Source organism: Diceros bicornis, chromosome 3 (genome assembly GCF_020826845.1).
Source record: "Diceros bicornis minor isolate mBicDic1 chromosome 3, mDicBic1.mat.cur, whole genome shotgun sequence".
Lineage (NCBI taxonomy): Eukaryota > Metazoa > Chordata > Mammalia > Perissodactyla > Rhinocerotidae > Diceros > Diceros bicornis.
This window is the reverse complement of record NC_080742.1, coordinates 35,032,135-35,055,997: the sequence shown is the minus strand read 5'-3', so window position 1 is coordinate 35,055,997 and position 23,863 is coordinate 35,032,135. Positions and strand designations below refer to the sequence as shown.

The following is a 23,863-nucleotide window of genomic DNA, read 5'->3' as shown; positions in this document are numbered from 1 at the left end:
TAATGTCCAAAAACTTCCCAAATCTGATGAAAAACACTGACTTGCAGATGCAAGAAGGTCAGTGAACCACAATCAGGATAAAAAGAACCACAAGTAGGCATCAAGGTTAAACTGCTGCAAATTAAAAAGAAAATCTTGAAAACAGCCCAAGTTAAAATGAAACATTATATAAGGGCAATAAGATAATAGCTGACTTCTCATCAGAAACAATGGAGGTCGGAAGACTATGAAACCACATCTTCTAAAGTGCTGAAAGAAAAACAAGAGCCAAGTAGACATTTTCAGTTAAAATTAAGCTGAGAGAATCTGTACTACAAGAAATATAAAGAGCAAGATCAAAGGGAAATGATAGCAAATGAAATTTGGGTCTATTGAAAGGAATAAACAGTACCAGGAATGGTAAATAAGTAAATAAATATAAAAGCCCATGTTTTCATTCTTCACATAACTTACATAAAAGACAAACTGACTGTTCAAAGCAAAAATAAAAACACTGTGAGTTGGAGTTTATAACGTATGTAGAAGTAAAATATACGACAAGAGCACAAAGGAGAGGGATGTGTAAATGGAATTACACTGCTATAACATTTGTAAAACATGAAGTATGAAGCAAAAAGTAGAAAGTGTCAGTTTGAGGTAAGAAAGGCAAAGGGTGGAGTAGGAAGCATGATGTGTCAGGTGTGAAATATGAAGTATGAGGAAGGTAAAATGTCGACTGAGGAGTTAAGGATATTGTTAGACCTAGAGCAGCTACTTAAAAAAAAAAAAAGATAATGAAAAGGGGTATAGCTAAAAAGGCAATAGATGAAATAAAATGAAACAGTGAAATATTCAATTAGCCCAAAAGAAGGCAGGAAAAGAACAGAGGAACAAAAGGAAGAAGGAAAAACAAAATGGAAAACAGAAGCAAGATGGTAGACTTAACCTTGACCATATAAATATATAAATGGAGGAAACATCCCAATTAAAAGGCAGCTGATTATCAGAGTGGACTTTATTTAAAGCAAGATCCAATTATACACTGTCTGCATTTTAAATATATTTTAGAAATCTTGTTAAGAGGTTACCAACCCATTTGTACTATGTAGCCATATATCAACAGTTTGATTTAATAGATATAATCTCATTTCAGTAAGAAAAAAATGATGCATTATGTTACAGAAGGACACCTTTTCTTCCATGGGCAGTGGCCTGACACCTTAGGGTAAGTTTACACTCTGGTCTGTGGGCCAGTATCTATGTTTGTCCATAAGAAGGTAGGGTGGGGGTGGGGGCATTTTACTACGTTTAGCCAGTACACAACATGCTATCATATTGTGTAAAAGGATGAGGACAGGAAAGATGACATCACAAAAGGATAAGATTGGGTGGAGGGCTACAGGAAATCTCAGGGAAATGCTCTAAATTTTCACCATATTTCCAACAAGAGTAAAATAGAAGGGAACCTTTGCCAGGAATCTGTTTCTAAACATTTGACAGTAAAAACTGAGAGAAAATAGATGAACTGCTTACCCCAAATCACACTCATTGATAATAAAAAAGGGAAAATGAGTTAAGAGAGTTGTGGTATAACTTGCCTTCTGCACTTCAAGTGAGACTGTAGTTCAGACCAGGGAAAGGCAATCTCTTCTGTAGAACATGTACTTCCATCAACAATTGGAGAAACTGAAGAAAGGTTCTGCTGCTCCATTTGAGCTTTATATAAATTCAAAGCTGACACTTCCCAAAGCGAAAGGAAAAACTGGATAACCCAATGTAGGAGGCTTAGAGACAGCAAGATAAGGCAGAAGTCCTCTGTAGACCAAGTGATTAGGTTAAAGCTAAATGCCTTCTAAAGATCCTAAGCAAGCAAGGCATACCCACTTAATGAGGGAAGAAAGTACAGAAGGTAGTTAAGCATTTTTTTTCTTTAAGCTGCTGCCACACTGCACTAACCTGTAACATGCAGTAACTTGCTGTTTGGACATCTCCAGTTCTATCAACATAACTCTCCATTAAGTCCACTCCATCTTTAGTCAGGCCTGTAAGCAGTATTCCCTCCAAATTTCCAGCCTCTTTCATTTCATTGGTCAACTTTTCGATATATCTATTTAACTGGAAAATTCAAAATGATTTTTCTGAAGCAATTCGTTTTACTAGATATTTTGTATTACAAAATTTCTACATTTGTAACAATTTTACTCTTAATGGAAAACAATTTAAAACAAAAGCCTTTGAAAAATCTAGACATGTGATCTCTAAGAAGTCTGCATCTATTATAAATTGCAATGCAGCATCCAAGATCATTTAAAATACTTTTTTAAAAAGGCAAGGCATTTACTATGTTTTGATAATTATTCTATAAACGAACTAATAGAGAGTTTACTATTTTAAATTTAAATAGAACTGTCCTCACTATTCTGCAAAGTTCTTGCTGTCTACTATAGCAGGATGTAATAGAATCACAGAATCTGAGTTGGAAGGGAACTTCAAGATTATCAAAAATAACCATCTCTTGTAACACCTTCCCTGACTTCATCCCACTCCAAACTCTAGCCAAGATTCCTCTATATTCCCCCAGCACTTTCTCATTATTATAGTACTTGGCACTTTTGTATTACTAGTTGTTTATGTGCATTTCTCTTACTATACACGTAGCATATGCATTCAGTACCTGTTTATTATATTAGAAAATGAAGGAATCCTTTTATAGCATCCCTAAGAGGTGAGTTTAACATCTTTATCTACTGATCAATCTCATTCCCAAAAGCAGAAATAAACTAAAACATTAAGTCAGCATTCTTTTTTTTTTGGTTAGGAAGATTCACCCTGAGCTAACAGCTCTTACCAATCTTCCTCTTTTTTTGCTTGAGGAAGATTAGCCCTGAGCTAACATCTGTGCCAATCTTCCTCTTTTTGTATGTGGGTTGCCACCACAGTGTGGCTGACAAGTGGTGTAGGTCTGTGCCCGGGATCTGAACCTGCAAACCCAGGCCGCTGAAGCAGAGCATGCTGGACTTAATCACTAGGCCATAGGGCCAGCTCCTAAGTCAGCATTCTCTTTTTGTGTGTGCTGAGGAAGATTAGCCCTGAGCTAATATCTGTTGCCAATCTTCCTCATGTTTTTTCTTGAGGAAGATTAGCCCTGAGCTAACATCTGTGCCAATCTTCCACTACTTTATATGTGGGTCGCTGCCACAGCATGGCTGACAAGTGGTGTAGGCCCACACCCCAGGATCCGAACCTGCAAACCCAAGCCACTGAAGCAGAACGTGCCGAACTTAACCACTGCGCCACAGGGCCAGCCCCTAACTCAGCATTCTTAAACAAGTAAACCTAGTTATGATACATGTTTACAATATTTTGATCTAATAAATTTTTACTTTACTTTTTAGAAGAATTTATACATAAATGTCACACACACATATTTACACATAAAGATTAGCTTCTCAATCCAGTGACATAAGTACTAATCACTTCAAATACGGAATTAAATCAGTTCTTACCTGACTATCACTAAGGAATTTACAAGCAAATGCCACTCTGTCACGTACAGCAACTTTGTTTTCATACTGAAAAGAAGAAAAAAAGGAAGGAGTTACTTGTAAGTGCTATGAGTTTTAAATTTTTGAAGACTAAGTATTTTATATACCTAATATGTAATTTTATTTTCAAATGTATTAATAAGTTATGTGTATATATTGGCAGAGCTATTTATTGCCTAAGATGCCTTTCTTAATGTATCTCTCAAGAAACTCAGTGCTAAGATTATTGTCCTTGCAAAGTAAAGATTTACCTCTTAAATACTGACCAATTCAGTTTTAAAAAAATTCCAGTTCAGTCTTATATAACTCCAGCATAAAACTTAAGTAATGATGTACAGTTTATCAAATTTAAGATGCCATGTAATCCTTCTACCACAGAAATTAATTTTGGGGAAACAGGAAATCTTTCCTTGGCTGCTAAGTTAATCAACAAGTCTAGGAAATCTGTGAATTACCAGTGAATATACCAGTGTGAATACATCAGTAAAGAATCTAGAAAGAATATCAATACATGTTTCTAAATACAAAGTGATAAGTTTTAAAACATACCCTTACAAATAACAGGCACACTCTTGTGGCTACAGTAAAATATTGTTATATAGGTGGTTTCTGGCAAAATTTTCAGAGGCATGATAAAATAATTAAATTTTTGTATACTTGTCAATATTGTAAAACACTATTTTGAAAAACGTTTACTACAAATGTAGAAAAGTACAACTTTGTGATAAGTAAAAAACAGTTTAAAAATGAAAAAAGACCCTATTTCCATTGAAGTCATTCCCTGAAATACAGTTTTCTTTCTTTAAATGTAAGATCACTTCAGTGGATACCTATCTTAGTGTGCTTTCTCACTCAGGAGAAAATGAATATGGTTCTGCCCTAAAGAGGGAACAGGTTTGGTACAAACTGAATTTAACTCTTAGATTCAGTTGCGTGTGTTACAATTTTGATCTGCAAAGAGTTATAAATTTATCCATCTCATTTTACAGCCAAGAAAACTAAAACCCAAAATTTAACTGACCAGCTAAGGTAAGCGGCAGAGCAAGTACTCAGATCTTTATCTTCAGATTTCCAAATTCAGTACATTTCACTAGATAACTACAACTTAATTTTTTAAAAAGAACGTTAATGATAATTATTTACACATCAAGTATAATTAGGTACACTCTTGGACCTAATTCCTATCTTGAGTAGGAAGTTCATATTTCCAGCAGTTTGGAAATATGAACTTCCTACTCAAGATAATATATCTCTTATCTAATAACCCAAATTTAGGTATAAGAAGAATATTTATAATAGGTCACTTAATTTAAAATACAGAACTTTAATATTTACACAATATACTTCTTTAACCGTCAATTTAAAATTTGAACAATCCACTTCTTTTTCTAGCCTTCATCATTCTCTACCACTTCCTGAAAGTATCATTTTCTTTCTTCAAGACACAACATTTAAAATCTTCTGTTTAACAAAAAAGAGTACTAATACTAAAAACAACAAACAAAAAACCCAACATACTCTTGGATATTAATTTGAAGTGCTAGGAAAGTTCAACAGTAATTAATTAAAAGTAATGGACAAAATAAACTAAGGAATTGCCAAAATAGACACCAACAACATTTATTAAAATTCTCATTAAAATACCTCAATAAAATACATGTCTTAGGGACTGACATTTAAACCAATTATTCAAGCAATGTATATTTTATAAGAAATGCTTTAATGGCAAACACAGAAAAAGTTTCACATTAGAAAGTTCTTCTCAGCGCCAGAAAGAAGCCCAACAATGCAAAGAAAGTTGTGGTACTACTGTGAAGCCTAAAAACCGATACCTGAAACTGATAAGCAAATCTCACTTCATTCTTTCTTTCCCTACTTTGTGATACAGAACCCACTTGTTGATGTAGTCACAGGTGATTAAAGCAAGAGAGGAAAAAACGGCAACGAAAAGACCAGATAATGAAAAAATAAAATAGTCCGCATAATTAGCGCGATCATACAATTTATCTCCCAAACTGGAACGTGTCTGAGAATGATAAATACTAACTCAGACAAGATATATGGTCATCCTGACCATAACTAATCATGTGTTGATTTACTTAACTAAAACAAAAGCACCACACATACTTTTTAAAAACTATATTTCAATATAATTCATAAAATTTATGTTTATATAGTTGTAGAATTCTAGAGCTTAGTTCTTAAACTAAAGGATACAATCCTATTCCTTCTATGTCTGTAAGTTATATTATTAAAACTATAAAAAAAAATCAAGTTCAGTTTGCTGTCAGCTATTTAACTATAGGTTGGGAATCACATTCAAGAAGAGCTTCACCCAAAATTTTTAAGATACTTTATTTTAAATCATATAAAATTCATCAAAATATAACAATATTTTATGCAACAGACATTTGACAATTTTAATCGTTAGATAAAAACTCCTATCTTAAAAGGAGAGTCTTGTGAAACAGAAATTAGCTTACCAATACTCCATCATAAGACCCTGTTTCACTGGTCAGAAAGGCAAACATGACACACAGATATGGGTTGTTTAACTGTAATCGTAGAGTGCTGCACATTTCTCTCCAAAGGGAGTTCTTCTCATCCGTATAACCCGATAAAGCCATTGCGACCACATTAAGATTCAGACCGCCTGCATATTAAAAACAGCCAGCTAATCAAAGTCATCAAAAGCTTAATATCTTCTTTTTCCAGTTCTTAAACCACACACAAATAAAGATAAGAGGGTGACTTTTAGCCCCAGAAAAATAAGCCCACTAGAATAAGGGCTTTGACTCAGACTGGAAAATTTGGCAAAGAGCACAAGCAAAAATTTCCAACCTTATAAAACTTCTGCCCACACTGCAAACCCTGTGCAGTACAAGTACATCTTTTAATTGTCAAGTTCTCATTCCAGGCAGCTTCCTACACAGTATGTTATTGCTTAGGGCCTAAATGAAGAAAAGTGAAGCCATCCTATACCAGAATCATCACCAACTTTATCAACAAGTTCATTTATGTTAAAATATTTCAAAGCATTGATAGTAAATATTACTGTATCTTAGGGCTGCAATTTTCAAAATCATTTTGTTTTCCCATTCCTAAATATATAATGTATATACTTAGGTTTATGTTTTAACTGCAAGGTACTGAAAGCCAATATTTCAGCTTCCTTAATATAGCAGTATACTTTTAATTTTTCTAGGACAAAATTAACCATCAGAATTACCACAGAATTGTATTTAGACACGTTTTCAACAAAGCATTTGTTACCAATAGTCTTTTAAACATTTGTTCTTAGCAGTTTATGCGGCTGCTGCTAAGCTGCTAACCTGGCAGTCAGCCCCATGGCTGCCTGGGCTTCTGACGTCAGTTTAGCTATCAAAGAGAAAAGTAAATTCACCTTTACCTTTTACTCTTAAGTATTTTCTACATTTATTATAGCAGCTTTTGTATTCTGTTTCTTGATCCTAATCATTTTATTTTCCAAATAAAACAGCATTTCCCACTTTATGTTCTTAGCTTTGTTCTTCATTCCTATAAACACTTTCCCCCAGTTACTTTGTGCTTGCTTCCTCTGCCCACTCTATTAAAATAGATTTAAAATCTCTCTTTTTTTTTTTTTGTGAGATCAGCCCTGAGCTAACATCCGCCAATCCTCTTTTTTTGCTGAGGAAGACGGCCCTGGGCTAACATCTGTGCCCATCCTCCTCCACTTTATATGGGACGCCGCCACAGCATGGCTTACCAAGCAGTGTGTCGGTGCGCGCCTGGGATCCGAACCAGCGAACCCCGGGCCGCCGCAGCGGAGCGTGCGCACTTAACCGCTTGCGTCACCGGGCTGGCCCCGATTTAAAATCTTTTAAGATTAAAAAACAACAACAAAGGAATGTCTTCTTTGAATCCTGCTTAGAACAATTTATTTTCGAACAATTTATTTCCAAATGGAAAGGAATATTTGATTCAGGGAAATCTTTTCTTCAGTCCTTAACTAAGCTATTGAAATCACTGGAAAGATACTTTTCCCCTATTGTTACTATGGGTGTTTAAATCTAACGCCAACATTTCCAAGTACACATGACAGGGAAGTATGTTCCCAGGTCGTAGCAAATTACAACTAGAAATGACTTTAAATATCAATTCTTTTTTCCATCACCATATATCTTCTATTGCACTCTCAAATGGGGAAGACTTACGTTAGAGCAAAAGTGAAGGAAAAGAGGCCAATCTGGGCAAAACATTAGCTTTGTCAACTTTTAGACTGCAAGTAAATATATTACAGTTAATTTCATGTTTTTCTCTATGGTACAACAGAGCTGTAATGGTTTCAAAATGGATCAGCAAATAAGAATTAAGTATTATGAATACTCAAAAATAATTTGCTAAGCTAAATAATTAGGTATACAATAAATAGCTGATAATTTGCAAATACTGATATTAAAAATCAACAGCTATATACATGTTAGGTATTTTCAAGTGAAACATTCCTGATAAGAAAAAAACTGAATTTCTGGCTTAAGATTTATTTCTCTGAGTATTCTCTTGCAAAATGTCAGAGTAAAAACTTTATCATATTTCATTACTTCTTCCTTTTTAACTACATTTAATTCTCCAGACTCAAGCAGAAGCATTTTTGCAGGTCAAAGTATGATTTTTATAAGAATCTATATTAGTCTAACTAAAAGTATCATTCAGAGTTTCCTAAAAGTCAACAAATAACCATCCAAAAGACAAAGTATAAACTAAACTATACTCAAATGTTTGCCATAAAAATACATGCAAACTAAAGTAGTCCTAATCTCCAAGAAAACACATTTTAAAAATGTATCTTTAAAAGAAAAAACATTGAAAATGGACACATTTGAACATTCCTTATAATCTTATTAAAATAACAATTAAGATACATTCTCTTTTTTATAGACATAAACCAATGCATAAACAAAAGGGATGGGCTAATATTTACTTTTCTAGCTACAGTTCTGCGCTAATTTCTTTCAAAAAAATTACATAAAAATAGATTAGATTTTTGAAAATTATCAGCATCTTTTCTTTAAAGGATTCTATGAACTGCAAGTATCTTAGAAAATAACCTTTTTCTGAAGATGCCCCTTCATTCAGGATTTGGATTGCTCGTCGAATATCCAAGTTGAACAATGCCACAGCAGCAGCTCTCTCCCATTCCCCTTCTTGCACAAGGGAGTTCAAAAACGGCCCCACATCTAGATCTGTTCCTTTCTTTATCCACCCACAAAGCTGTAAAGCTAAGATCCTCTCTTCATTTAAATTCTGAATATCAGTTTGCTTATCCAATCCACTCCAACTATGTCTGCTGCTCTCCACCATTCCTAAAAAGAGAAACATTTTTATATTAATTGCTTTATTATTAGTTTTTGAAATATATTTGGAAAATAAGTCAGTTTTACAGAGAAATATTTCAACAGCAGATTTTGAATATCTGACTTCTCAGCCACAATTTTATGACACCATAAGTGTAAAATATGCCACAAACAAAACATATTTTACATATTTGCTAAGTACAATAGATTCTCAAGTTATCAAAAACAGCTATTGGAATATAAGAGTGAATGCTCGATGGACCAAGCTGAGTCACTGCTTCAGAGAGGCCTCCCTGACCACCTAATCTAAAATAGGGCTCCACCTGTTATTATCTGACTTACCGTTGTTTCCTCTATTTCCTTTAGCACTAACATAAGCTCCCATATTTTATTTATTAATTTATATTTCAGTCGTAATCTCTTCTTCTACTAGAACATAAGCTCCAAAAAGGCAGGCGTCTTGTCTGTTTTATTTGAAAGGTATCCCCAGTGCTTGCTCTCTCTGTCCCTCCCCTACTTTCTCTGTCTTTCTGCTCTGTATGTATGTATGTATATATATGTGTGTGTGTATATATATATACACACACACATATGAAAAAATGAGACCATAAACATCAAAGTACTCTGAAAGTTTAAGGTAAGTACTAAAGCTAAAATACAATGAGGATAATCTGAAGGTGTTTTCTCCCCTTACTACCTCAGGAGACTTGATATTCTCATTCTGTCTTCATAAGGAATCTAAATAATTCTTGTAGCATTTAGATTGCAATCAAGGCAGTTGATCTTAAGGGATGATAATTTCATTTAGGATGACACGGTGTCAAATAAAAGTAAAACAAAGACAAAACTTAAGGACTTTATTAATTGCAACTCAAATTCTTAAATGTTCTAGAAAGTCTTATCATCAAAATTTTCATCATGTAATTATCTATTGTTATTTTAACAAAAAGGATTTTCAGAATAAACTGAATTAGAAATTAGGCAGCTAAAATGTCTGACATTACAAATGTCTTTTATTAGCAGTAATTTACATTTGTAATTTACAGTAATTCTACATTTATATAATTCCATGTAATACAGTAATTATACATTTGTAAATAACTAGATCACTAACAAATAAATAGGTTTTAAATAATTTAACTTGTCTGGTAGGCAAAATTATAAGATGGGCTTCATGGTTCCTAACCCCTGGTAACCACATCCTTGTATAATCCCCTCCCCTTGAGTACAGGTGGAATCTATGACTTGCTTCCAAACAACAGAATATAGTACAAGTGAAAGCATTTTGCAGGTGTAATAAAGGTCATTACTCAGTTGACTCTGAGTTAATCAACAGATTATCCTGTTTGGGCCTGACTTAATCAGGTGAAACCTTTAAAAGAGCGTCTGGAGGTAAGAGACAAGCAGCAGGTGAGTGAGTCTCCTGCTGGTCTGGAAGTAAAAGCTGCCATGTTGTGAGTGGGTCTGTTAGAAGGCCATGTGGCAAGGAAATGTGAGCAGCCTCTAGGAACTGAGGGTGGCCCCTGGCTGATAGCCAGCAGGGATATCTCAGTCCTACAACCTCGAGGATCCAATTCTGCCAACAACTATATGAGCTTGAAAGAGTAGTCCGACCTCCAGAAAGGAACAAAGCTTGGCCAACACCTTCATTTTAGCCTTGTGAGACCCTGAGCAGAGGACCCAGTTAAGTTGTGCCCAGACTCCCTGCCCATGGAAATGATGAGATGATAACTACATACTGTAGAAAACTAATATACTATCCAAAGTTAACCTTAGCTATACTCAGTCTGATCATGCATTAAAGGGATAAACACAAGCAAAAATGGGAAAATATTAAAAACAAAATCAGTTGTCATTTGCAAGTCAAATATGTGTATATATAATGCAAAGCATTATTTCTTAAAATTCATTGAGTTTAAATACTTGGAAAGAGCAAAAACCGTACACAGCAAAAGTCTAAACTCTCTATTGTACCTAATTCATACTTTTAAATAGCTTGTTATATGATATTAGGTAATGGCAAAAGTCTACAATTTCATTCATATTAGGACACATTTTAAACTATGTATCATTGCTTTATGAAAACATTTCAAGATGCGTTACGTGTAAAATCTTGGAAATTTTAAAAAGTTAAATAATACACTCAAAATTACTTATTTTTAACCTTACTACTGGCAACTGTTGCCAACTCAGGTCAAGGATTTTAGAGGAGACTTATGAAAAGAAGTTTTCTTCCTTTAAAAAGAGGAAGCATGCTGCTCTGTTTGCAACCATGAGGGAAGTCAGTCGAGACAAAATCACTTTTAACTTTTGGAAGTGAAATTTTAAGAACTATGAGAAAATCTTGAATAATTAAATGATTAAGTTAATAAACACATGTTAAAAATTAAAACATTATTTTCCTGAATAACTAAATTGTTTAGATAGAATGTAGTCATTAAATTTCAGGTAGAACAAGCTGCAGATGGAATATAAGGTATTTATTTTCCTATCTCCCCTATAAATTTTGGATTCACTGCTGATGATATTACTTAATTAATGGTAAAAATAACAATTTTAAACAAAAAGCAGCAATTCATTTTTCAAACAATTCCTCACAGTTTAATAATATTCCAGTTTTTAGAGTTTTTATTTTCTAGAAATTATATCATGGAATAGAATAGAGATCAAAAAATATGAATCCAAAGAGTTAATTTAATTGCTGGCAGGTAGAAAAATATCCTGTAAGTCAAGTGCATAGACATTGTGTCAGGTATTTTGGCTGCTCAGAGACCTTCTTATAATTATGATTGATAACTATGCTATACAGGTAATTAGGATTATCAAATAAGCAATGTGATATTACTGTGGGTTTTTAAGTAGATAGTCATATTATGATTATTAATATGTATGAATTTTTAAATATATCATTGTAAAATATCTCTGAAAAAGAATTAAAATCTACTTATGCATGTTATGCAATATTAAAATGACAAAACTGTATCCCCCAAATTTGAGATTACCCTATACATAAATAATACAATCAAGGTTTTATTGATAGTTGCAAAGGAAATAAGTTCACTTAAACATTAAAAAATGTTTTTAAAAAATTTGTTTCAAATATTATCAGACACTATGCTGTCGGACACTATGCTATTTGTAGATAGTAATTTGTTGCATTTTTACAACTATGTAAAAACAAAGCAGTAAAATTATCCAGTGTTTATAAGAACATTTTGTTGTTAAAAACACTAAGTCCTAGCTATTCTGCCCCTTAAAGTCACTCTGAATACACAAGTTCTCTAGATCAGGGTTTTTCTCTTTAAGCATGAAAAATATTTTCATCATGTTGGATGGAAGCTGACCAACATTTATTGTACAATTTTCTGCCATGTTTAAAGGAAGGAATTATACCTACCGACAACATCGTGACCACTGTTCTACAAGACTGTACAAGACATTTCCTCAGAATATGCATTCTCATCCTGGTTGATTTCAACATTTACAAGTCTGTCCAGTAAACTAGCCTCTCTCTTCCTTTGCTTCCTTATCTCCAGTGATCTACACCTCCAAGACTTTACCCATTCCTTTCACGGACACACTCCAAATTGTTCCTTCTCCAAAAGAGCCACTTTCTAACCACAACCTCATAGCCTTCCAGAAATCTCACTTCTATATTCTTCAACCTCACAATCCCTTGACCACTCATATTTTTACTTATCAGTCTTCTCCTGTCATTTTCCTCCCTATCCAAGTTAGATCCCAAGGACCCACAAATGAATCATTCTCTTGCCAATATCCTTAATTCTCTTGTCCCACTGTCCTGTATTCTATCTTCTGGTAAAACAGCACTGCCCCACAATCCTCCAATGTTTCTCAAGAAAACTCTCTTCTTCTCCATATCTTCTCTCCACAACCTCCCTGCTCCTTCTCAACAAGCAAGTCTACTACATTGAGAAAATAGGAGCCATCAGGTAGAAAACCCTTCAGCCTCTGGTCATTGAACCTTAAACAACTTGTATACTCTCCCCCTTTCCCTCTGGCTAATATGGAGAAAGTGTACATGCTCTTATCTACAGATAATCTTTCACCTCTGCTCTCGATCTCATTCCCTCCCATTCCTAGGAATTTTGCTCTTCACTCCCTTTTCTCTGCATAGTTAACCTTTTTCTATAGGCTTCCTCATGCCAGCATTTAAACATGTTTAAATGAATCCCATGTTAAAAACAACACAACACAAAAGCCCTCCCTTGACCCCAGATTTGCCTGCTGCTACTGCTGTATATCTTTTTATCTCCTTCATATGGTCAAATTTCCTTAAAGATTTAAAATGGATGACTTCACTTCTTCAATCTACTCTAAATTTCTTGCCCACTGGACCTCTCTAGCTTTCTATCTCAAATTCAACTTACTCCAAAATAAACTATTCTTTTCTTCTCAATGCACTTTTCCTATGTTATTCCTATCTAATTAACTGGTACCCTTGTAACCCAGTTTCCTAAGCTAAATATATGTATGCTATCTTTCACTTTTCCTTCTCCTCCATCCCCTTTATCCAATTAATCATTAAATTCTGTCCCACTCTCTAATTTATCCACGTTTCTCTAGATCTCCTGCCACTAACCTTGGTAAGAACACCATCATATCTTGCCTGACTACTGTGGCTTCTATCTGAGATCGTTGCTATCAGTCTTGATCCTCTCCAATTCATTCCACACAGAGTGACACCTCTAAAACACAAATTTAATCCTGCCACTACTCTTTAAAATCTTTTCTTGGTTTCCCCGTTACAGGATGATAAATCTCCCTAATTCCTTACCATGATTTCTAAGTCCTGAGTTACCCTACTGCCTACCTTCAGGCCTCCATTCTTTCTTCACATCCTTTCCCGCGCTCTATTCCAGCAACACTGAATGTGTTATGCTCCTTCTCCCCTGGGCTCACTGCTTATGCTGCTCTCTGTCTGGACCTTGTCTTTGCCTCTTCCTCCTCCAGGAAACCTTCTCTAATCTCTACAACCAGATTAGGAGTTCTTCTACACATAACTGACTGTTCTTCCTCATGTTGTAACTGCCTGTTTACTTGTCCATATTCTGAACTAGAATGTAAACTCCCCAAGAGCAGGGATGATATCTTATTCAATCTCCAGGAAGGAGAAGAAAGAGACTTATCTACCTTGCTGATAGTTATGTCTCCAGTTCCCAGGACAATTCTTGGCACATAGTGAGCAAGTAATAAATAGTTGCTGAATGAATAAACTTACCTCATATTCTAGTTGTAAGAATTAAATACAGTAATATGAAGAAAGCAACTAGCATGATGTCTAATTCACAGTAAGCATTCAATATATATTATTTGTCACCAAAGTTAAAATTTAGCTGTGTGCTCCAATAAACCTGTGCGTTAGACTACTATGGGCAAAGTGGCTCAACATGTTGACTTACTATGTGTTGAATTATTAGAGATACAATTACAGAAAGAAGTACGGCCAGATAAAATAAAAGACTGAAACTTAGGAGTGCCATCTTTGACAGTCATTTCTCTACTTTTTACCTTTGGGTAGTAGAAACAAAAATATCTAAACCAAACCAAACAAAAAGCTGAAAGTCTAGCAATGAGGAAATCTTTCCAGTCTTTTTCAGTCTGGGTAAAGACTACTTTTGACTCAAGTCAAGATACTCAGTTACTCTCTACTGCACCAGAAGCACATAAAGATATTCCACTTTTCCCTTTGCTTTTCCTCAAGGTAGTTTGTTGGTTTTTCCCTAAAATATAGCAAAATACTATAAAAACAATAATAAACCTCAGAGTAACTAAGAATGCAATGTGGCCTGACCTACTTTATAGCTAAAATACTAAAAATTCTATAAACTTGATGTTTAATTCTTTGCAGCAGTGGTTCTAAAATCATGAACCATGGTATTCAGGTTCGTTTACAGGTGTAATACAGTATATCAGCCCTTTTACTTATATTAGTAAAAATGGCAGTTTCTAATTGAACTCATTAATTTTATTATTTATAATAAGAGTTACTTTTTTGGTGGAGAGCTCATGAGAGAACACCAAAATTAAACAGATCAGATAAGACTACTGCATCTCTCAGCAATGTGGATCAAAGGAATTTGAAAGTGCTTTTAAAAAAAACCTATAATAATATAAGTTTAATTGAAATGCTTAACCTACTGTTATTAAAAAATAGCATCGTATTTTATATAATTTGTATAGTATTTATGGAAGTTCTACTAAAAACTAAGTCGGATTTATTACTTCTACTACTACTCTTTGATTAATTAATGTGAACTACTTTTCTGGCAGCTTAACTTGGGCCCAAATACGACTGTTATCAAAAGCTAGATACTGAATCCTAGGTTGGGGAGATGATTATAATATAAACCACAATTCAATTCCAATAAAAACAATAACAACAAGTGTTTAAAGAAGTTAGTGAAAAAATTATGTTTGGCTCTTTTGTCATCTTTATTTTATTCTTAAATAGTTTATCAATACCCATCCTACATTAATTCATACATTCATCCAATCATCAAGGACTATTTCAGGCAAGTCTCCTTTAGGTAAGGCCATACTTCATGTCAGTTACATAGACCGTCCCATTAAATAGCTAAGTGCAAGTATTTGGGCAGCAAAATGAAAAGAAAGTCTCCTATAATTAGTAATCTTTTTATTTAGTTTTTATAAAAGCAAAATACTCTGATAAAATCCAAACTAACAACCAGGATCCTATAAATCATCTAATGTAATACCTCTCAAAGCGGATCTTCAAAAAAAATAACATTGAATAAATGAGTGAATAGATTTAGAAAGTCAATATCACTTCAAAGAACCAAGACTTCCTCCAAAAGATTTTGGATATAAAAACAATTATGCATTTAACCCAACAATTCACTAAAGTATCTAATCAGAAATAAAAAAAAAATTATGTACACTATCCTGAAATAACTAAATGATGGGGAAAAAGAGTACAAAAATTACAAACAACTGCAGAAAATAAAATGGAATTTTCTTACCCAAAGATGATTTTACAATTGATTTAATTCCTGCGTAAACCAAGGATCCTTTGTTGCCTGGAGATTTCTGATCCATATCTTCTGTATACTGCTTCATAAGTATTTAAATGCATAGGAAATACTAGTAGTGAGCATAATAAAATATTTCAAAGCTAAATTTATTTTGATTTGGAGCCAATTCATAATAGGCATCAGTGCAAATAAGGTGGTTCTACTCTATTGTAGAGATATACTTTTCTTCTTCCTACACAATCTGCAAAGCAGTATTTCCAGTTCAACAGTTTTAAACAATTTTACTTTGTAATTTTAGTATAATGCAACTGGTATTTGCATATAAAACATTCAGCATTATATTTACAGACTGACCTTTTGGCAAACTTCAAGAACATTTCTACCCAATTCATCTCACAAAATTGACAATGCAAAGGATATAGTGCAGAGTATACCAGAGTGACTTGAGCTGTGGATCTTCATTTCCAGCTAAAATATGGTTTCTCCACACCTGTTCTGTATCAAGTCCGTACCTTGATAAAGCCCGAAGGCGCATCTTCGTTGCTATATCTTTTTCTAAAGAATTATCATTTTCTTCTTCTGCACATTCATACAAATGACGACCACAAGCCCACATTAAAGATGTAATTGGGCTCCACGCAAGAGATATCCTTTCAAAAACAGTGAAGTCAGACATTGTTCGGTTGGGAGTTAGAACTATCATTCGATTTTGACTTGTTGGATGCCAAGCAAAGGAAGCAATGTAATTGTCACAAGGCTGCACACTTCTTTCGATTATTGTGGGTTCAGTTTCATCCCCAATGGGAGTGGGTGTGTGCTGCATATCATATAATCTAATAATGTTACTATCCCTTGTTAAAGTGGCAAGCAGACCAGTCCTAGTTGGACACCATGCTACTTTTGTTAAGGGCTTTGGTTGCTCAGTCAAAGTCAAAACTGGCTTCTCGAATTTCCTAAGATCCCATATTGCAACCTGACCTTCATAGAAGGAAGCAACACGATCATGGAAGTATGGGTCTACTGTCACCCCCTGAACAGCTTTTGTATTTACAAACATCTTTTGGCTTGTATTCCGAAGATCGAATATGGCTAAGTTACGATGCATACCAGCAAGGAGAAGTTTCTGGTCTCGTGGAAGCCAACAAAGAGAGAGACAAGCATCATTCTGTCCTAATTCATAAAGTGGTTTTGTTACTAATAATGTTGTTTCAGTTTCACCTGCTGAAAGTCTCACTTTCTCCATGGGAACTATATCAGGAGTATATTTGCTGCAAATATCCCAAATCAGCACTGAAAAATCAGCTCTATGTTTATCTAGACCAGCAGCGAGCCAGTTACTATCCAGTGGATTCCATGCAAGGGTATTACACTGTCGTGCATGTTTTGGAACAAATTCTTTTCCTATCAAATCTTTGAACTTTGAGTTATGATCTTGACCAAGACTTGTAAGCACAACTCGACCATTTGCTTGTCCAACTGCTAGGAGACATTCAGGATCATAATTGAGATACCAGGCAACACATTTCATGTAGGGTGTATCTGAATTTATTGATAGTAATGTAGCCGCAGAGTCTTCAGATAAACGTAAAGATCCGGCTTTGAGTTCTGAATTCACAGTAGATTCCACATGATAAAGGCTCAGTTCTGAGTCACATACAACAAATCTATCAACCTGGTGTGGTGCCCACAATATATCAGGTTTGGTACCACTCATGTTTACTGATGTGCTCAAAGAGTCCAGTCAGGTCCATTCACTGAAAATCTGTTTAAAAATAAAAAGTTTTAAAATGTCAACAAAATACAAGTGTAAGGTGAATAAACTATTCAGAAAGTCAGGGAATTCTCTATACAGGTACCCTGTTTTTCAATATATTTGTATTTCTTCTATTTGCTATGAATTCAAGACAATATTTATTGATTAAAAGGGAAAAAGAAGCACTTCCTCCAATAAGATGAGCTGGTAGGAATCAGAGAACTCCATTCTGGCTTTATTTCCCATGATCAATTATCTTAATTGTACTGTTATTAGTACCTTCAATTTAACTTCAGGATTAAAATAACTTCAGTGTGGTGACCAAATTAATAAGTATCAACCCTTTGAAGGGGACGAAACTTTAAAGGGTTATGAATCATGTTCCCAAGCAATAGTTTGGAGCGGCACTATCCAACAGAACTTTTTGCAATGATAGAAATGTTCTATATCTCTATCATCCAACACGGTAGCTACTAGCCACAATTGGCTACTGAGCACTAGAAGTGCAACTAGCGCAAATTTTAAATTTCATTAATTTTAATATAAATAGGGGCCGGCCTGGTGGCACAAGCGGTTAAGTGCGCGCGCTCCGCTGCGGCGGCCTGGGGTTCGCGGGTTCAGATCCTGGGGACGCGCCGACGCACTGCTTGTCAAGCCATGCTGTGGCGGCATCCCATATAAAGTAAAGGAAGATGGGCACAGATGTTAGCCCAGGGCCAGTCTTCCTCAGCAAAAAAGAGAGGAGGACTGGCATTGGATGTTAGCTCAGGGCTGGTCTTCCTCACACACACACAAAAAATATATAAATAGCCCCATGTGGCCACCATGATAGACAATGCAGATTTAAAGTACAATGCTACTAGTAAGCAGAGGTCTCCTCCTCAACTTTCAACAGTAAGAAGCGGCCCTATAAGGCAGAATAAACACTGGAAAGTTTATTGAGCAGAGTTGAGTTCTATTCCTAGCTCTGACATACATTAGCTGCACGCCTTGGAAATGCCTTGTGTTTGGGGGTTCTTTCGTTTTCTCATCTATACAACACAAGAGTTGGTTTAGATCAGTGTTTCCCAAGCTTCAGTTATTCACATACCACCTACGCTATCATTTAATATTTTTCTTTAAATTGACTCATTTCTAAAATCTGAAAATCAATTTTAACCTCATCGTAAGATCCATAAATCATGGGTATGATATGCTAATTATATTTTTCTAACATACATTAAATATATAACTATTAAACATGCTTGATTTTGTTTTACCTAAAATCATCCTGTTTACAACCAGTGGTACACACACCGCACTTTGGGAAACACTAAGTGATCATTAGAGGTTCTTTCAGTTTTCAATTCTATAAACTTTGAATAAGTATTGAAATAGGACTTTTGAAAAGATAAATATTCTACCAATTTAAGCACAAACTACAAATAGCTATGTCAGAAATGTTAATTTAATAATAAAAGCTACCTACAAAAATTTAAATTTCTATTTCTAACCAAGTCTGGCTAGAGGTTATAGTCTGGATTAAAAACGAACAAAGATACTTACAATCTTCACTGCAATTAGTAACTATACAACCATGTTGTCAGTTCTTAGAAGGTGAAGCTATGGTTCATTCATCTCTCTATCCTCTATACCAGATATAGAGCCTGGCACAGACTCCTAATAAAGATTACTAAATAAATTCAACTCAAACATACTCGCTTTACTTTTCGATCTTGTAAAAGTTTCACTTAGGAATTATCAGTATAGAATTTCAATAGATTCATAAAATTTAGATGACCAGAAAAAAACCTCTAAGAATTCTCAAACTGGCTTATCTCCTTCCTTAACAGTTCTGAAGCCCAAGATCAATCATTTCAATTATCTTCTTACTAGTACCCTCAATTTCTTCGTTTCTTTGCCACTTTGGGTTTGCCTTTCCCAACCCTAGATCAACCCAATTATTTACTGTCTTCTTTCCTCCACTCAGGCTGCCAAGTCTCATAGCTCTGCAGACTGACTCCACAAGAAATTAAGGTATACAGCACGTCTGGCCTGTGGTGCTGGTTCAGCAATTCTTTTATTCATGTTTCCACTCTGGCCTTTATGAAATTCATCTTTATATAATACCATAATGATCTTTTTAAAATACAAACTTAACCAGGCTGTCTAACTGCGGTTTAAAACTCTCTACTGCTTTCCAACTGCTCTTAATACAGAGTTCCAAATCTTCAACATAACGTATAAAACCTTAAATGCCTTGGCCTCTATCTACTGCTCTGGCCTCAAGGCACACCATTCTCCCCCTTGCAAACTGTGTTCTAGCTACATTGTCCTTCTTTTCACTTCCTAGACTGTAACCCCTCTCCTCCCATCACCACACCTTTGCAAATGCTGCTCCCTCTGCTTGGAGCATTCTTCCCTCCCTTCTTGGCCAAGTTTTTATACCTGCTCAACCTTAACATCAATTATACTCTATCCCCTCCCCAGTCTAGGTTAGGTTACTGAGATATATACTCTCATTGAACAGTGTTTCTTCCCTTTAAATCACCTTTTCTGTCTCTCCTACTAGATTATAAGCTCCATAAGAGCAGGTAAAGTATCTTTTGCTCTCCATTTGTACCACTAGTACCCAGCACAGTGCAAGGGACTTAGTGGATATTTCATAATTATTTGTTAAATGCTCCCTGTGATGCTTCTCACACTGCTATCCCCAAGTTTTACCAATCTCCTCATACTTCCACCATTACCCTTCCTGGTAGAGGTTGGCTTCAGCCAAGAGCAAACTGCCTACTGTCATAACTGGTTCCAATAATGGGCAAGAGCCCAAAGTGAACCACCCTAAGAAAAGATCACTCTAATATACTAACTTTCATTTATTCTGTAAATATTTATTGGGCATCTACTATGTTCTAGACACTGTTCTAAATGCTGGGAACGCAGTGGTGAACAGGGAAAGATAAGGCCTCTGGTTGCTATTGACTAAACTGTGTCCTCCCAAAATTCACATGTTGAAGCTCTAATCCCCCATGTGACTGTACTGGAGATAGAGCCTCTAAGGAGGTGATTAAGGTTAAACTAAGGCATAAGGGTGGAGCCCTGACTGGATAGAACTGGTGCCCTTATAAGAGGAAAATACTGGAGCTTTCTCCCCACCACATGAGGACAGTGAAAAGGAAGCTGCCTGCAAGCCAGAAAGAGAGCTCTCACCAGAACTGGGCCATGCTGGCACCCTGATCTCAGACTTCCAGTCTCCAGAAATGTGAGAAAATAAATTTCTGTTGTTTATGCCACCCAGTCTATGGTATTTTGTTACGGCAGCCCAAGCAGACTAATATACTAGTCTAATACAGCCTGCATTCTGGTGCTTAAGTTATGCCCAATCTTAAAGGGAATTTAAAAATTTAAGAATGAGAAGAGAGGAACCTCTTGTAATAGGAAGTAGCTAAGACAATAAAAAGAAAGAACAGATACTGCCAAGTAACGGTTCATACTCATGCCCTCACAAACAGAGGAAACCTCTTAATTTGAGGTATCCTGAGATTTGGCCCATCTTCCTATCTCAATAAGAGATAAATGCTTAAATAAGCACACTTTTTATCTAGGCTTCCATCACTGACTGGACTCGTTAAATGAAACATCTAAGGTAAGAAAATTTGGTGCCACATAGAAATTTCCATCCTAAAAAACACAAATAGAAAGTATTACTGTAGTTTAAAAAACTATTTGATTTACATGACTCTCAATGGAGAATCATCAGCATTTCTTCCGACGTTGTGCATGTAAAATATTTATATCACTATCTACAAAATCTGATTACAGTAACTCACACAGAATCAAAGAACTTGAGAGCTAGAAAGAGAAGAGCAAACCCTTCTCAATTCACGTAGGAGTAAACGGAAGACCAGATGTTTTGGTTCTTGTCCAATGCCTCCCAACTCCCATCCTAGATTATGCATAAAGAAAGGATCAGCTACATCATTTGCAAAATCAAAATACAGGGCCCACTATTAAAAAATTATTAAGAATTTCAAGATGGTGACAGCTGAGCATTAAACCAAGTGCCAGCCCTTCTAAATGATGGGCCTCGTGTGACTGCAGAGGTTGCATGCCATGAAGCTTGCCCTGAATAGAGAAGTATACCTATAAGCACCCTCTTAAGAAATATATTTCTTTACAATCCAATACATAATATAGATGGATCCTAACTCATGAACATTATCACTAGGAATATGGTGGAGAGCAGAGAAAACTGAACCCGGAATCGAAAGACCTCCAGCCACTCTAGCCACTAGCTAGACCCTAAGAAGTCCCTTAATAGTCCAAGACCCGGCTGGCCTCGTGCATAGCGGTTAAATGCGCATGCTCTGCTGCGGTGGCCTGTTGTCCGGATCCCAGGCGCACACCGACGCACCGCTTGTCAAGCCATGCAGTGGTGGCGTCCCATATAAAGTGGAGGAAGATGGGTATGGATCTTAGCCCAAGGCCAGTCTTCCTCAGCAAAAAGAGGACTGGCGACAGATGTTAGCTCAGGGCTGACCTTCCTCACACACAAAAACAAACAAAACAATAGTCCAAGACAAGAAAATGGAGATACGATACGCCCTATCTCATAAAGCTGTGACAATCAAATTAAATGAATTCTTCACATCACGTGTGTTAGTATCATTACCATTTCCTTAAACAGCCCTGGAAGTTAGTGTTTCCAAATGCTGGAGATATTGAAAAATTGGGAGTAGAAAGGGTAGGACTTGCAATAATTACAGCTTACATTTAGATCTTCACCTTCAAGGTTAACAAGTACTCCATTCCCATCAATGGTTTCTGAGCAAAGGAAAGACATGTTGATTCTGTGTTCCTCACTAGAACATGCATAACAGCATTGTCCAACAGAAATAGAGCGTGAGCCATATGATTTAAAATTTTCTAGTAGCCACAGTGAAAAAGTAAAAAGAAATATATGAAATTAAATTTAACAATATATTTTACTTAACCCAACATATCAAAAAGTATTATCTTTTCCAACATATAACAATGTAAAAATTATTAGTGAGAATTTTTACAGTTTTTGGTCTTGGAAATCCAATTTTACACTTACAGCACATCTCAACCCCGTGTGGCTACTGGACAGTGAAGATCTATAATACCAAGTGTACAAGGTATTCAATCTCCCTTTCACATCCTTCTTGTTGTTGTCTTCTATTTTTCTATGACACATAATAATAGTAGCAGTTTCAAGAAATTTCCACCATCACCATCTTCAAGGAGATGCACTGTATATATCCAAATTCCCCATAAAATATTAGTTATACAAAAGGCCTGCAAATGCAGTCATTTGCTAAGCAATTTAGCAATGCCCGTGGCATATGTGAGACGCTTTATTCATCCTCTAATGGAGTTTTCATCACTCGTTTCTGCAGAGAACAGCGCTAACCGGGCGACAGGCCCTTTAAGAAGTATTTAATCGAGTACAACTAGAGCCAGGAGCGTCGCTATTCCGGGTCAACCAGGAGTCCGAGGGCGACTCCCACGCTCCCGACACCCGGCGGAGCGTCTCGTCCAGGGCGAGGCCGCGGTTCCGCACCCGCCCGCCGCGGCGGAGGCTGCAGCGCGGACCCACCGCCCGGGAGGAGTCCCCGCGCACCCTCCGGCCGCCCTCAGCTCCGCGGCTCCCTCCGAGGCCCGGCCGGCCGCCCGGCGCGGTTACCCCGCAGCGCCGAACGCTCCTGCCCGCGCCCCGCGCCTTGGCTCGGAGGAGGCCCCGGGGCCGCCCGTCCAGGCCTTTCAACCGGGCTTTCCCGGGCCCCTCGCAAGGCCCCCGGCGCCCCTACCCGAGCCCGCGACCCGACACGGGCCTCCCTGTCAGGAGAGCAGCGACGCGGCCCAGGCCGCACTCACCGACCTGAGGAGGCAGCGCGGCCAACGCACAGCCGCTTCCGGCCTGGTCGCCGCCCCTCTCCCCACGGGAGTCCGGACACGAGCAAGATGGCGGGGGCGGCCAGTAACCTAGGCCACCGCGCCCGGGCCCACGGCCCGCCACCTCGCCTCGGCCTCGGAGGAGGGATTCCCCGTCCGCGAGCCCCGCCTTTCGCTCGCCCGGGAGTCGCACCGCCCCGGGGCGGGGCCACTGCCCAGGAGGCCCCGCCTGCCGCCCGAGTGCTCCGGGGCACCCCCGCAGGCCCCGCCCCTGGACACGCCGGCGGGATCCGAGCACGCGGACTTGCACGGCTTCACGGAGCTGCGCTGTTGTCTTCA

At 36.9% G+C, this 23,863-nt stretch overlaps 1 protein-coding gene across 6 annotated transcripts in view; it reads right to left on the bottom strand.

Moving 5' to 3' along the window:
* MIOS (meiosis regulator for oocyte development) overlaps window positions 1-23,643 on the bottom strand; it is a 40,864-nt gene extending 17,221 nt beyond the window's left edge. For 2 of the 6 annotated variants that reach the window (XR_009216210.1, XM_058526009.1), the window contains exons 1-7: window positions 23,511-23,643; window positions 16,297-17,638; window positions 15,865-15,963; window positions 8,615-8,869; window positions 6,008-6,177; window positions 3,486-3,551; window positions 1,936-2,094 (exon numbers count right to left, since the gene is read on the bottom strand). Coding sequence is in view for 5 of the 6 variants with exons in the window: in XM_058526009.1 (XP_058381992.1) it covers window positions 1,936-2,094; window positions 3,486-3,551; window positions 6,008-6,177; window positions 8,615-8,869; window positions 15,865-15,963; window positions 16,297-17,590 (2,043 nt within the window). In the remaining variant the exon portion in view is untranslated. Of the gene's footprint in view, window positions 1-1,935; window positions 2,095-3,485; window positions 3,552-6,007; window positions 6,178-8,614; window positions 8,870-15,864; window positions 15,964-16,296; window positions 17,639-22,379; window positions 22,535-22,706; window positions 23,160-23,510 lie in introns of those variants that run through there. The other 4 variants (XM_058526026.1, XM_058526016.1, XM_058526023.1 and 1 more) reach the window with 4 other exon arrangements.
* Between the last annotated feature and the right edge of the window lie 220 nt (window positions 23,644-23,863).